This window comes from Sprattus sprattus, assembly GCF_963457725.1.
Source record: "Sprattus sprattus genome assembly, chromosome: 6".
NCBI classification, from domain to species: domain Eukaryota; kingdom Metazoa; phylum Chordata; class Actinopteri; order Clupeiformes; family Clupeidae; genus Sprattus; species Sprattus sprattus.
In genome coordinates this window covers 25,394,846-25,408,280 of record NC_137925.1, presented here as the reverse complement: position 1 = coordinate 25,408,280, position 13,435 = coordinate 25,394,846, and the positions used below count along the sequence as shown (strand labels likewise).

The 13,435-nt window shown below is 43.4% G+C and overlaps 2 protein-coding genes across 2 annotated transcripts; one reads left to right on the top strand and one right to left on the bottom strand.

The window, feature by feature from the left end:
- Positions 1 to 5,006: 5,006 nt before the first annotated feature.
- LOC308366457 (uncharacterized protein) lies at positions 5,007 to 9,726 on the bottom strand. Its single transcript, XM_080840165.1, has 8 exons — positions 9,693 to 9,726; positions 8,630 to 9,123; positions 8,400 to 8,528; positions 6,680 to 6,916; positions 6,327 to 6,362; positions 6,025 to 6,120; positions 5,742 to 5,859; positions 5,007 to 5,606 (listed from the first exon to the last, which is right to left on the bottom strand). The coding sequence occupies exons 2-8, from the start codon at positions 9,110 to 9,112 to the stop codon at positions 5,212 to 5,214; spliced, it is 1,494 nt and encodes a 497-aa protein (XP_080696291.1). The 5' UTR covers positions 9,113 to 9,123; positions 9,693 to 9,726; the 3' UTR covers positions 5,007 to 5,211.
- Positions 9,727 to 12,525: 2,799 nt separating this feature from the next.
- On the top strand, positions 12,526 to 13,140 carry LOC308367199 (heat shock protein 30-like; the record flags this gene model as incomplete). Its single annotated transcript, XM_080841033.1, has 1 exon — positions 12,526 to 13,140. The coding sequence occupies one exon, from the start codon at positions 12,526 to 12,528 to the stop codon at positions 13,138 to 13,140; it is 615 nt and encodes a 204-aa protein (XP_080697159.1).
- Positions 13,141 to 13,435: the final 295 nt, after the last annotated feature.

The window sequence follows — 13,435 nt, the reverse complement described above, 5'->3', positions numbered from 1 at the left end:
TGTGTGTGTGTGTGTGTGTGTGTGTGTGTGTGTGTGTGTGTGTGTGTGTGTGTGTGTGTGTGTGTGTGTGTGTGTGTGTGTGTGTGTGTGTGTGTGTGTGTGTTGAATCGCTGGTGTTGGAAATGTGATTGGCGGATTCGAAAAAAGAATTCAAAGGTTCCCTGCCCTGAGGATTGCCCATCTGAATATCCCAGGTCTGAACTATCTGTGTGCCTTTGGTTAAACACACACAGACGCACAAACTGAGATCAGGTGTGACATGTGACATCGTGCTTCATGCTTTCGGCCTTTTTTCTTGCACCTGCTCTACAGTGTGCATTTGTGTGTGTGTGTTTGTGTGTGTGTGTGTGTGTGTGTGTGTGTGTGTGTGTGTGTGTGTGTGTGTGTGTGTGTGTGTGTGTGTGTGTGTGTGTGTGTGTGTGTGTGTGTGTGTGTGTCTGTGTGTGTGTCTGTATGTGTCTGTATGTGTCTGTATGTGTCTGTGTGCGTGCATGAGTGTGCACGTGTGTCACGAATACCAATTCAATCTCATTTCCAGGATAAACAAGCTTCCATGAATCCATTACATTAAATTAAACCAAGGCTTCCCTCAGAACAAGCACATTTGGAATGGTACCTTTTTTGGAAAAAAAGCCGTTCCCTATTCTTTCTCAAAGAATACTTGAAACATAGGTTTGTAATATTTTTCCAATTTTAGAATAGTCACCTGTTTTTTTTTTCAAATCACGATTTCAATTTTCACGATTCAAAAAATATGAAATACATACAGTTTGGACAATGTTCAATTGTACACCCTGGACATAAACATACACACACACACACACACACACACACACACACACACACACACACACACACACACACACACACACACACACACACACACACACACACACCAAATGCCAAATGCCAACTGAGACTACAAAGGATCAGGTGTGTGTGTGTGTGTGTGTGTGTGTGTGTGTGTGTGTGTGTGTGTGTGTGTGTGTGTGTGTGTGTGTGTGTGTGTGTGTGTGTGTGTTAATTGGTACTCTCAGTGAGAAATAGGATTAGATGCACTACAATTGAGAACATTTTAACATCATGGCAATAAAAACAAAGGAATGCTTTTCTGAATTCCCGTCACATGTAGAGAGCTCTGGGTAAAAGGGACCGTAATTCACCACAAAGGAAGACGAAAATCTGCCCCATCCCCCTCCCCTCCAACACACACCCTGTTCTCTACAAATAAGGCAAAGACAAATAAACTCCCCCAAACGCACTCAAATACTCCCTTCCAATCCAGCAGAGTTTAAATGAGGTCACAGTCAACTCTTCTCACAACCCATCTGTGTGTTTATCTGCTACAGGGCCTTCCCTGATTCTGCTTACATTCCAAGTCAAACAAAGACTTCTGTGAAGCTGTCTTTGAAGATAAGATTTCAGCTCTCCACATAGGTATTAAATATATCTGAAATCAGCACACAAATACCACCAGAAATTAGCTGGAATTGGGAACAAGAAGTTCTAGCTGAGGTTAATTAGTATGCGAATTAGACTTGATGTAAAGTTAACTCACTTTAAGGCCAAAGTGTGTGTTGCTTTGGTGTGTGTGTGTGTTGCTTTGGTGTGTGTTGCTTTGGTGTGTGTGTTGGGTTGGTGTGTGTGTGTTGGGTTGGTGTGTGTGTGTGTTGCTTTGGTGTGTGTGTTGGGTTGGCAACTGCATGGTTTAGGTTTAGCTGTCCCTCATGGTCCCTTCTTACTTACTCACACAAAGCCCCCAAAACATACACACACACACACTCTCTCTCACACACACACACACACACACACACACACACACACACAGTGCTGGTTTGGGTTTAATTAGATCAGATGCCCTCTATGCAGAGCCATGACTCATGACCAGGCAGATCACCACACGTCCTTTACCCCGTGCACACCCTTCAGTCCAACACACACACACACACACACACACACACACACAGATGCCTCTCTCGTCATACACATGACTAACACACTTACAACATACCCACACGAGCCCTGCGACCGCTGTCAGCGAAACACAGCGGAGCATTAGCGGCGTGCGGCGCATGGCTCAGCTCAATAGGCTAATTGAGAGCACAACAGGACTGAGCCTTGGGGTGTGTGTGGCTGTGTGTGTGTGTGTGTGTGTGTGTGAGGCCCGGCGACGTTCCGCCCCCTCTCAGCATTAGCAGATGTGCTAACAGTGGCGTGTGCCACACAGGGGCCTAGGCTCTGTCAAGTCACGCTGTCCTGTATAAACACACACACTCAGATTTGGTTCTACACACAGAAACACACACACACACAGAGTTCTGATGCCATCTTAATGACTGGAGTCGCTGCTGGATGACCGGCTCACGACGTCGGCTGGGTATTACTAGGGGGCGGCTGGCACTTATTAGAAACTCAGCCACACTGGGCTCTGTCCAACCGCCCCCCAGCAGGCCCACCATCAAGGTTGTGGCCTCATCACACACACACACACACACACACACACACACACAAACTCACACACACACACACACACACACACACACACACACACACACACACACACACACAAACTCACACACAATCACACGCGCACACACACACACACACACACACACAATCACACGCGCACACACACACACACACACACAATCACACGCGCACACACACACACACACGCACACGCACACGCACACACACACGCACACACAGACACACACACACACACACTCATCATTATCTGGGACTACTCCGTTCTCCTCGCTGCCAACAGGACCTTCTCCGTCAGTGCGACACAGGGTCAGTGTCCTTAGCCTTTCAGAGATAAACACATAAACACACAAACACACACATTTGTATATGAACAAACACACACACACACACACACACACACACACACAGGGCCTTCTGTAGAGGCCAGGGGGTGAAGGTATGTCAGATATTTTACTGAGTGTATATGTGGAGGGCGGTTTGTGGAATTATACGTGGGATGCAATAAGGAATTGTGATGATTGTGGTACTGAAAATTTCAAGTCAAACCCCACATGTATTCACTTATGCATGTGGAATCAGATCTCCCATGTCATAGTCCTGACGTCTCCTCTTCGGGCGCTGGTCCTCATTCCATGCATATCTGTAATAACCACTGCAGGATAATACCATCATACACACCTCAGATCAAGGGTCTACATCACTCACCAGCTTGCATGTCCATTCCCACACCTCTCTGTACATGTGCTTATTATTACTATTCAAAGACAAACATACAGGCTTCTGACCAGGGTCACTGCTGAAAGAAATGGCTCTTTAAGCATCTTGCCTGAGGTCTTCGTCCTCTGATGGCGTGGATGTCTGCTGCAGGAACATAAACATATGAAGGCATATAATATATGCTTATGTGCTCTCAGCATTATACCACTGAATAGATTATGTGCATGAGTAAGTTAATGCGTAGTTATCAATCCACACATGGTCTCTCTCTCCCTCTCACACACCTCCATAGCCTCTGCTGTGTGTGAAAGAGTGTCCTTAATGAATCTATGCACCTACAGAGGACAGAGAAGCATCCTGGTGTGTGTATGTGTGCATGCGTGCGTGTTGTAGTTTTAGAGGGTCCTTTAGGGACACGATTTGCATGGTGAGTGTACAGGACATTTTACACCTGACGAGGTATTGTTTGGCCACATCCTTGCTCTTCCATGCATCTATGCATCCTTGTTCTTCCATGCATCTATGCAGCCTTGCTCTTCCGTGCATCCTTGCAAATTGTCAACATCTGGGGAGCGGTAGGGCACAGTTCACACCTCTTGGCTTTTAGGTAATGTAACGTGGCCATGTGGATGAACAATACGTAAACTCTAATTCTCTAATTCAGACACACACACACACACACACACACGTAGAGCTTGACTCCACGGCATGCAGACATACACAAACCTGAAGTCACAAACAAGTTGAAGTACTAACTTGAGAGAACAAGAGAACATGGAATCCAACAGGTCGGTCATGACTTACTCACCCACTGCAGGATGGGCATGACTACCTCACCCACTCACTCACTGCAGGACGGGCATGACTACCTCACCCACTGCAGGTCATGGGAGAGACATGAGTAATCACTCATCTTATTGCTGTCAGCAAGGATGGCCCCAGCAGACAGATAAAACATGAGACTATTTAGTGTCATACTGGAGGGGATATTATAATCCTTATGCCAGCACTTAGGGGTGTAGACATGGGTATCTGTCACATTGACTTCAGTCAAGGAGGCATGTCTTCTAAAAGCTAGCAGGCCCTTTGCCCCTACACTGCCCTGGTCCCATTGCGCCTACACTGCCGTGGAACCAGAGACTAGCAGGCCCATTGGCCCTACACTGCCCTGGGCTGGTTCCATTGCCCCTACACTGCCCTGGGCTGGTTCCATTGCCCCTACACTGCCCTGGGCTGATTCCATTGCCCCTACACTGCCCTGGGCTGATTCCATTGCCCCTACACTGATCTGGGCTGATTCCATTGCCCCTACACTGATCTGGGACCAGAGACAGAGCAGGCCAAGGGGCTGGTAGTAAGGTGTGCCATCACAGACCCACCATACAAGAACCTGTTATAAACGCTCTATAAATGCATGTCAATTCTAGAATCTATCACGTTCACCAAAATATATCCCAGGTTGACCAAATCTGCCATCCAACACAAGCAACCACACACACCAATACAGCCTAACAGTCACAGATTTATCTCAAGACTTAAGGGGTCATGATAGACCATTCAAAGTTTGTCCAGACACAAACAAAACTGCTTTGAGCGCCCTGTAGTTTTTCACACAGATCCATCTCCTGACTAATGAGCAAGTGTGGAGGATCCTTTTGAGTATCACAACAACTACACATTCATCATTTAGTAGTCATATTATGAGGTGTTCTTATAACTTAAGTAAAGTGATGTGACTTACATATACACACACACACAGAGTATCAAAATGGTTGGAAAAGCATTTATTTTCCCCAGCATTTCTTGTCCATCAAAGCTGTTTTTCATCTTCAGGATAACATGGATCCTGATCTCAGGCTGGCAGGTTCAGTGGCCTCTCACAGCATCAGAATGGAAGGAAACCTCCAAGTTGTTCTTAAAGAGAGCAATAGCGCCATCTGGTGTCACTTTATTTATTCTCACCATAGAAACGTTTTTTTTTTTTAAAGGCACACCCAGTCCATCCTATCTGCGCCTGTGTTTAGCTTTGCCTCTGCTGAATGAGGAGTCCGGTGGGTAAAGGTTGCGGCCACAGCTGCCACCAGCCTTCCGCCGTCTGTCCGAAAGGCGACCCATCCATCGGGGGCCCCCTCTCCTTTCAGCAGCAGAGGGAGGGAGAGGAACCCCAGGACCTTTGGAGGACCTGTGGGGTGACACGCAGAACCGGTCCTTCGGCCCTCCTCTTCTCCCTGAGGTGTACTCCTTCGCACCTCCTCTTCTCCCTGAGGTGTACTCCTTCGCACCTCCTCTTCTCCCTGAGGTGTACTCCTTCGCTCTCTCTCTCTTCAATCGCTTTGTCTCCCGCCGCTCTCTCCGCTTCTCTGGCCAAGTGCGTTTCTGAGGCTTCATCTGCAGCAGGCCTGTAGGGCATCACCATACACAGCTCAGTCACATCACACATGCCAATCATGTGTTTTGAAGCATATGCTCCAGGCGTTCAGCATATGCGTCTTGAATATTAAGGCACATGTGTGCCGTCTTACACACTCACGCACCTCTGATTGATTCGAGAGTTGCCGTCTGCCGTGCGAGAGCTTCTTCATCTGTGTCGTAACGACAAACATGTGGAAGACAGGAGCCAGGGGCCTCTGGCATCCTCTTTTGAAAACACTCCTGAGAGAGAGAGAGAGAGAGAGAGAGAGAGAGAGAGAGAGAGAGAGAGAGAGAGAGAGAGAGAGAGATAAAGAGAGAGAAAGAGAGAGAGAGAGAGCTCATGCAGTCAGCAATTGCTATATGAATAACATTTAATAGAAATTATTTTGAATATAAGAGACTTACATGGCCATAGTGTCCTCCCCTGCCACAGTTATAGCAGGCTGCGGGCCGACGACTTTTAACGTCTCTACCTGGTCTTTTAGGGACACCTGGCTGAGTCTGCAAAATAGAGATAAAAAGCAAGTACAGACGGTCATTATTATGCAGAGAAATATGAGCTTTCAAAATGTATAATACCACTCCTGTTCACGCTGCACTAAAACCAGAGTTTCATTTGCAATATTTATTATATAAATTACTATTATATAATTATATATTATTGAATAAATAAATCAGTATTATTTAATTTGTGCTGAGCAGCTCACCGTTAGATGGTACTGCCTCCAGAGGTCAGGACATACCTGGACAGCAGACCAACACATTGATCAGACACATTGATCACTCAATACATACACATGACCCACTTAAAAACAGACCAACACATTGATCATTCAATACATACACATTACCAGCAGACCAACACATTGATCGTTCAATACATACACATGACCAGCAGACCAACACATTGATCATTCAATACATACACATTACCAGCAGACCAATACATTGATCAGTGATCAGACGCATTGATCACTAAATACATACACATGATCCACAAAAATACATAAGGAGCTGAACCTCTTGTACACATTCAAATATATAATATGTAATATCTGACCTCCTGTAAGTGTCCAGTGAGACCACAGCGTGGGCAGTGTTGAGTGCAGCGTGACAGCAGGGGGCATGGAGGTAGAGATCGGTTGGCTTTGTGGGTCAGGTTGGCATGGGTCGACGTCGCCCTCTGTGCCCCCGCCAGGTGCATGTCGGCAGGAAGCCCGCACACAGGGCAGTGACGACAGGGGCAGAGAGGCTGGCGATGCCCTTGCTGACCGCACAGGACACAGCAATCACGTCTCTGCAATATGAATCAACACTTAATGTGAAAAACCTGAGACCTCCTAGGCGTTTACCTTCTGATGTACGCACGCATGTACGCACGCACGCACGCACGCACGCACGCTAGGGGTGGGCGATATATATCGTCTGCAATAATATCGTCATTGTTGTTCAAACGATGTTCAAAATTACATTATCGAGTATTTAAATGACTTCGCCAAAAACAATGACACGCACGGGGAAACTTTTCACATCATGTTCTTAATATAGCCTACGGAGCAGCAGCGCTCCCCACAGCACGGCACTCACACGACTAGTGGGCCCATAGACATGTCTATGAGTGGGCCTACGTGATCACGTGACATGACTTCTCACATCCACTTTGCAACAGGTTAGCAGCGCATGGTGATGTCTGTTGTGCCTCCGTTGGTGTAGCATAAAACGTGAGTTTTATTAAAACATAGCATGTGTAATGTGCAACTATTTCATTCTGTTTGTTAACCTCTCCTGCTGTCTGTCGCTGAACGTAGTTGAATATTGCAGTGGAGTAAAATGCTCCACGGCCGAAGTAGATTGCATGTTATTAAATTCAGGGTTAATTCCCTTCCTTTACGTCTGCTGCTGGTTAGTAAGTACAGACAGCAGGAAAGGGTTAGCAAACGGAATGAAATAGCTACACATTACACACGCTATGCTTTAACAAAACTCACGTTACTCACATACTGGTTAACACTTTCACAGCATATAAATGTTTGTTGCTACATCCAAACTATGCGTCACCGTTGTCCCTCACGGTGCACCTTAAAGGAGCCGCACCATTTTACTAAACGTTATTGCAATGTGAATCATTTAATTTAAATATGCTTATTGTGTACTCTTGTGCGTTTAACAGCGCTTGTTTGTGAGAGAGAGCATTTAACTATTGATGCCCCAGTTTAATAAAGCCAGGCTATTCATAAAAAACGTACGTCAATGTGGCATTAGTACTATGAACAGTTGAGAAATTGATTCCGTGGGGCTGTCGGACCGGGCCGGGCTCGTACAGAAAAATTCGTCCCGATCCATGCTCTAATGCTCATGTATTTGTATTTTTATACAATCCTAGACAGAATTTTAAGTTTAATAAGGCCATAAGAACTGCTATTGATGTGCAATAATTCTCATGGATGCATGGAGCACTTTATTACAAGAGTTCAATATATCTGCATTGCAGTTCAATTAAGTTATTTTTGTTTAAAGACAATAAAGAAGTGTTTTCCTTAAACATTGTGCCCATTATTGTAATCTCCAAGAAGGTATAACTCTGAGAATTCCAATCACATTTTTTTTTAAAATATCGTCTAATTATCGTTATCGTCAAAATGAAAAAAATATCGAGATATTATTTTTTTGCCCATATCGCCCACCCCTAACGCACGCGCGCACACACACACACACACACACACACACACACACACACACACACACACACACACACACACAATGGCGAAGGGTGTGCATGCCTTGACAGCAGGGCAGCTCCGAGCCGAGTGGCCAGTCTTCCGACAGTTAGGGCAGACGGTCCGTGCCCGAGAGAGGTAGTTTGGGAGGAAGATACCAGGCGCCAAGTAATTAAAAGAAGTCGTCATGGTCTGAAAGAAGAAAAGGGAAAGTGGATGTTTCTTCATGCATTTTGCACAACTGTTTACTGTTCTCCACTCTCCACCCCCCAATCCTCCCTTGTATCACCCACCTTTCTATCTCTATCGGATATCGCCCACAGATCGTCATCACCAGCCTTTTTTTTTTGCCGTTTCTTAGCTGACCCAGTGCCTATCCTCCCAAACTTCAGGTTCAGATGAATGTTACCGTCCCCTTCCATTTCCGTCCCACCAAGCAGCATCCAGTCCTCCAGGTCAACTTCATTGTCCTCCGAATCCGAATGGACCTCCAGGCTGAGGTATGTCTCTGCCTGGAGGCCACAGCTGGTTGAGCGGTTCCTGAAGAGACCAGGTGGTCTGCCTAAGGATGTGGGCACTATACCAAAGTCTCTTGAGATGGCAGTATCCCTTGCTGTGTCTGCAGGGTGAGAGGCATGGTTGTCCTCTTCTTCTCCAGTTTCCGAATGCGCTGATCCACTGGTGCAGTAGTGGAATTGGCTGTACAGTTCAGACTCCACATCGTCGCTATCTTCATCCTCCTCACTTTCATCGTGGTCGAAATATCTGGCAAACATGCTACCAGCAGCTGAAACGAGGTTATGAACAAGTAAGATTAATACATACATTAATGCATACCCACTATAAATCGAATCTCACACATCCTTTACAGAATATACACAAAGAGAGACATATATAAAATACGTTGATAGGTTGAAACGACCAGTCAGTTAGCTAGCGGTTTCCAATATACCAAAGTCCTTAGTTTGGTAAATAAACAACAAAGACACCAGCCAGTAACAACTAAAGCTTCTTTAACATTACTTGGTAACACTACGATGGCTATTTCGCAGCTCAAATTAAATTGTCCAAATCGCTCTCGACCTCAAATATTTCTGTTGTGACCAGTTATAAAATCAAAACCATTTCACGTTATGTTCTTCAACATCGACTAGGTTCGTGGTTTGCTTCAGAGCTAATATTAGCTAGCCTGGTAGGCTAAACAGTGGAACTATCTAGGTCTTTAACTAAAACATGTAGGCTACAGTTGTTTTGGTTCAGTTAACATTTAAACAACACTAACAGTAACTCGGTTGTACTATAACAAATCCCCTGGACACGAAGAGTAGGGTCTAAGCGATATGGAAAGACACTCACCTCACCGGCATGCTGGTGCCACTAAGCGTACGCGTGCAGATAGGGCTGACCATGAGTTAACCCGGAGTTGAATGTTTTCTGTTCATCGTTGAAGAACGTACCGAACTACAGCATATCCATACAACTGTTGAGTTTTTAGAGGAATGAAAACTCCATGTAGCGCTCCTTCTACATTTGAAACAACGATGGAAAACGTCATGAAGTCAAGGAAAGATGTGAACTAGAATTCACAAGATAAACAGTAAGGTACACAGATCCAGCATTGAACAAAATGCTGAAAAGGAACTCCATTGCATATCAGTAATTAAAATAAAGGTTTTTGCATGTTATATTGTCTCTCATTGTGATTAATGATATTATTAGAATTATAATGAAACATGTCAACACCATATTATATCTACATATTTGATAAAGTTATTGTATTTGTATTTGTGTCAACTGTTACACTTCTAAAATGATATACTTTGGAACAACAGCATTGTGTTGTTGTCATTTGTTCTCTCTCTCTCTGGACGCATTATTATACATGCATTGTAATTGTAGTGCTGAATTAATACATGATTGGTTTAGCAACAAGATATCATTTTCATATAAGTGTGGCCTTTGTGGTGGGTTAGGGTTAGGGTTAGGTTAGGGTTACCCACAGGTTCCATGTTGCCGTTGCTCAGCTCATCCATTATGACAACTACATGGATCTCCAAGGTGACGAACAGTGGGAGCATCAGGCGATATCTGGAATGTTCAAGAGCTGTCTAGAACTTTATGAGGCAGCATCAAAACAAAACTATTATGATATGATCAACAAGATGATAAATATGATTTCTTTTAATAAAATTCCCACAACAATAACATTAAAACATATTTTCAGAGCATGTTTCAAATTTGGAGTACAACATGAAAAATTTAACAATATAATGAAGATTTATGTTGATGAAATGTATGCAAATGTAAGGACATCCTACTGTTTGCCAATGTCACTATGGCCATGTGAATTTTTATTAAAAGCCTGAGTTTTATTTTATTGAACAATGAAGACTTATATCATGTAAATCAACGTGACATCAAGTGTATCTTCAGTGTGTCTGATACTTGTTCAAAGAACACATATTGCTCACCCCACCCAGAATCTTCAGCATCAGATCTTCCAGGAGATTGACCAAATCTCAGCTTCAGGGGAGGTTCATCCACTTCCTTGCAATCTAGAGAAGAAGGGAGATGGTTTTGCTCTAACACTGGACACTAAAGACTTTTCTCCTGAAGATCTCTCAGTCAAGCAGGTGGGCAACAAGCTACAAGTGAGCGGCAAATCTGAGAAGAAGCATGATGATGGAAAAGGCTCCTACTTCTACAGGGTTCAGGCGTTCAGGAGGGAGTTTGATCTCCCAGACGGGGTGAATCCTGAGGCTGTGACCTGCAGTCTGTCTGATGGAAAGCTTCACATTGAAGCCACAGGAAAACAGACTCCTGCCATCTCAGAGAGGGTAGTGCCCATCGACTGCAAGACAGCAGAAACGACACAAGAGTCAGAGAAGATGGCGAAAGAGGACAACACCACAGACGCAGAAAAGATCCAACAGTGAACACAATGTTGTTGGAAATAGACTCTATATTCCTTCTTTATTATAAAAAAATATGTACTTTTTGAAAGTCATTAAGTTACTTATTGTGATTCTATGACACCAAATGTAATAATTGTTTTTTATATGTGAAAAAGATTATATTCCTTCTTTATTAAAAAAGCTGGACTCTTAAAATGTTATTCCATTTCTCATTTAGATTTCTTAAAGCGAGATGTAACAACTCATTTCAAATGTGAACAATTCATGTCAATCACCTTGTTTTTTACAGACAAATAAAATATCACTTTACGTAAGAGATTGAACCTGTTGTCAATGAATAACCATCATGAATCTTTACTTGTGCATCTGTTCATAGAGTGTGAACAGCAAAACCTAAAATGAATACAATTTCAGAAAAATCACAAGGCCAGAGAGGATGAAAACAGACAATAAAAAAATGTGTTTTAAGTAATTGAGCAATATTGAGATGGAGCACATCGTAACCACAAGTTCAGGATCATTCAATCAAATTTCATAGAAAAACACATCAAGGACTTACAGAATAAAATTGATGTCCACGGTATCAACGGCATAAATTCAAAGGAAAATCTCTCCAGCACGAAACTGTATGATAACTGATGTAATAGAAGTTAATTTGTGCCATAATTATATAAAATTATAGTTTTTATGTTTTGTTTTTTTCACAGACAAGATGATTAATGTTAAGTTTAGTTAACTTTACAACTATTTAAATAGCATATTATACGTTTTCATGGAGAAAGAAAATATCAGTTTTGTTATCAGAAATAACAATACAATGAACATATCTATTTTTACAAACATAAACACTTGATGAAATGTATGTATTTGTTGGGAAAGCACAGTTTGCAGATTTCACTATGGCTATGCTAATTGATAGCTTGATTATTTTTAAATGAATTTCACTGAATACATCACCTACTTCACAACAAGTGATCAACATGACATCAGTTTCACATAAGTGTATCCTGTGAGTGTGAAAAGGTATGCAACGAATCCATATTGCTCACCCCACCCAGATTTAGAACCTGTCAGATGTGACGTCATCCTCATGCTCCGGGGTGACACACAGTGGTAAATTATGGCATTGGCTGGAACGTTCAGGAACTGCCTGGAACTTCAAGAGGCAGGATATAAAGCTGGGAAAGCTCACTGTGCTGAAGCAGAACAGACAAATCCAAGGCTACGCTAAGAGCAGTAACCACAGCAAGAACTTCCAACTCTCAACTCTGAAAATGCTGAGCCTACATGGATTCCAGCCCTCCCTCAGCCCCTATGTGGACTTCTACTGGCCTGTCCGCAGTCTCTGGCCACAGGTCCAACCTCTAGACACTCACAGAGATCTCATGCTGAGAAACATAGAGGATATGAAGAGCAGTTTGGAGCTCCTGAAGAATCTTGAACATCACTTCTTTCAGGAGATTGACCAAATCCCAGCTTCAGGGGAGGTTCATCCACTTCCTTGCAATCTAGAGAAGAAGGGAGATGGTTTTGCTCTAACACTGGACACTAAAGACTTTTCTCCTGAAGATCTCTCAGTCAAGCAGGTGGGCAACAAGCTACAAGTGAGCGGCAAATCTGAGAAGAAGCATGATGATGGAAAAGGCTCCTACTTCTACAGGGTTCAGGCGTTCAGGAGGGAGTTTGATCTCCAAGACGGGGTGAATCCTGAGGCTGTGACCTGCAGTCTGTCTGATGGAAAGCTTCACATTAAAGCCTCAGGGAAACAGACTCCTGCCATCTCAGAGAGGGTAGTGCCCATCGACTGCAAGACAGCAGAAACGACACAAGAGTCAGAGAAGATGGCGAAAGAGGACAACACCACAGACGCAGAAAAGATCCAACAGTGAACACAATGTTGTTGGAAATAGTCTCTATATTCCTTCTTTATTATAAAAAAATATGTACTTTTTGAAAGTCATTAAGTTACTTATTGTGATTCTATGACACCAAATGTAATAATTGTTTTTTATATGTGAAAAAGATTATATTCCTTCTTGATTAAAAAAGCTGGACTCTTAAAATGTTATTCCATTTCTCATTTAGATTTCTTAAAGCGAGATGTAACAACTCATTTCAAATGTGAACAATTCATGTCAATCACCTTGTTTTTTACAGACAAATAAAATATCACTTTACGTAAGA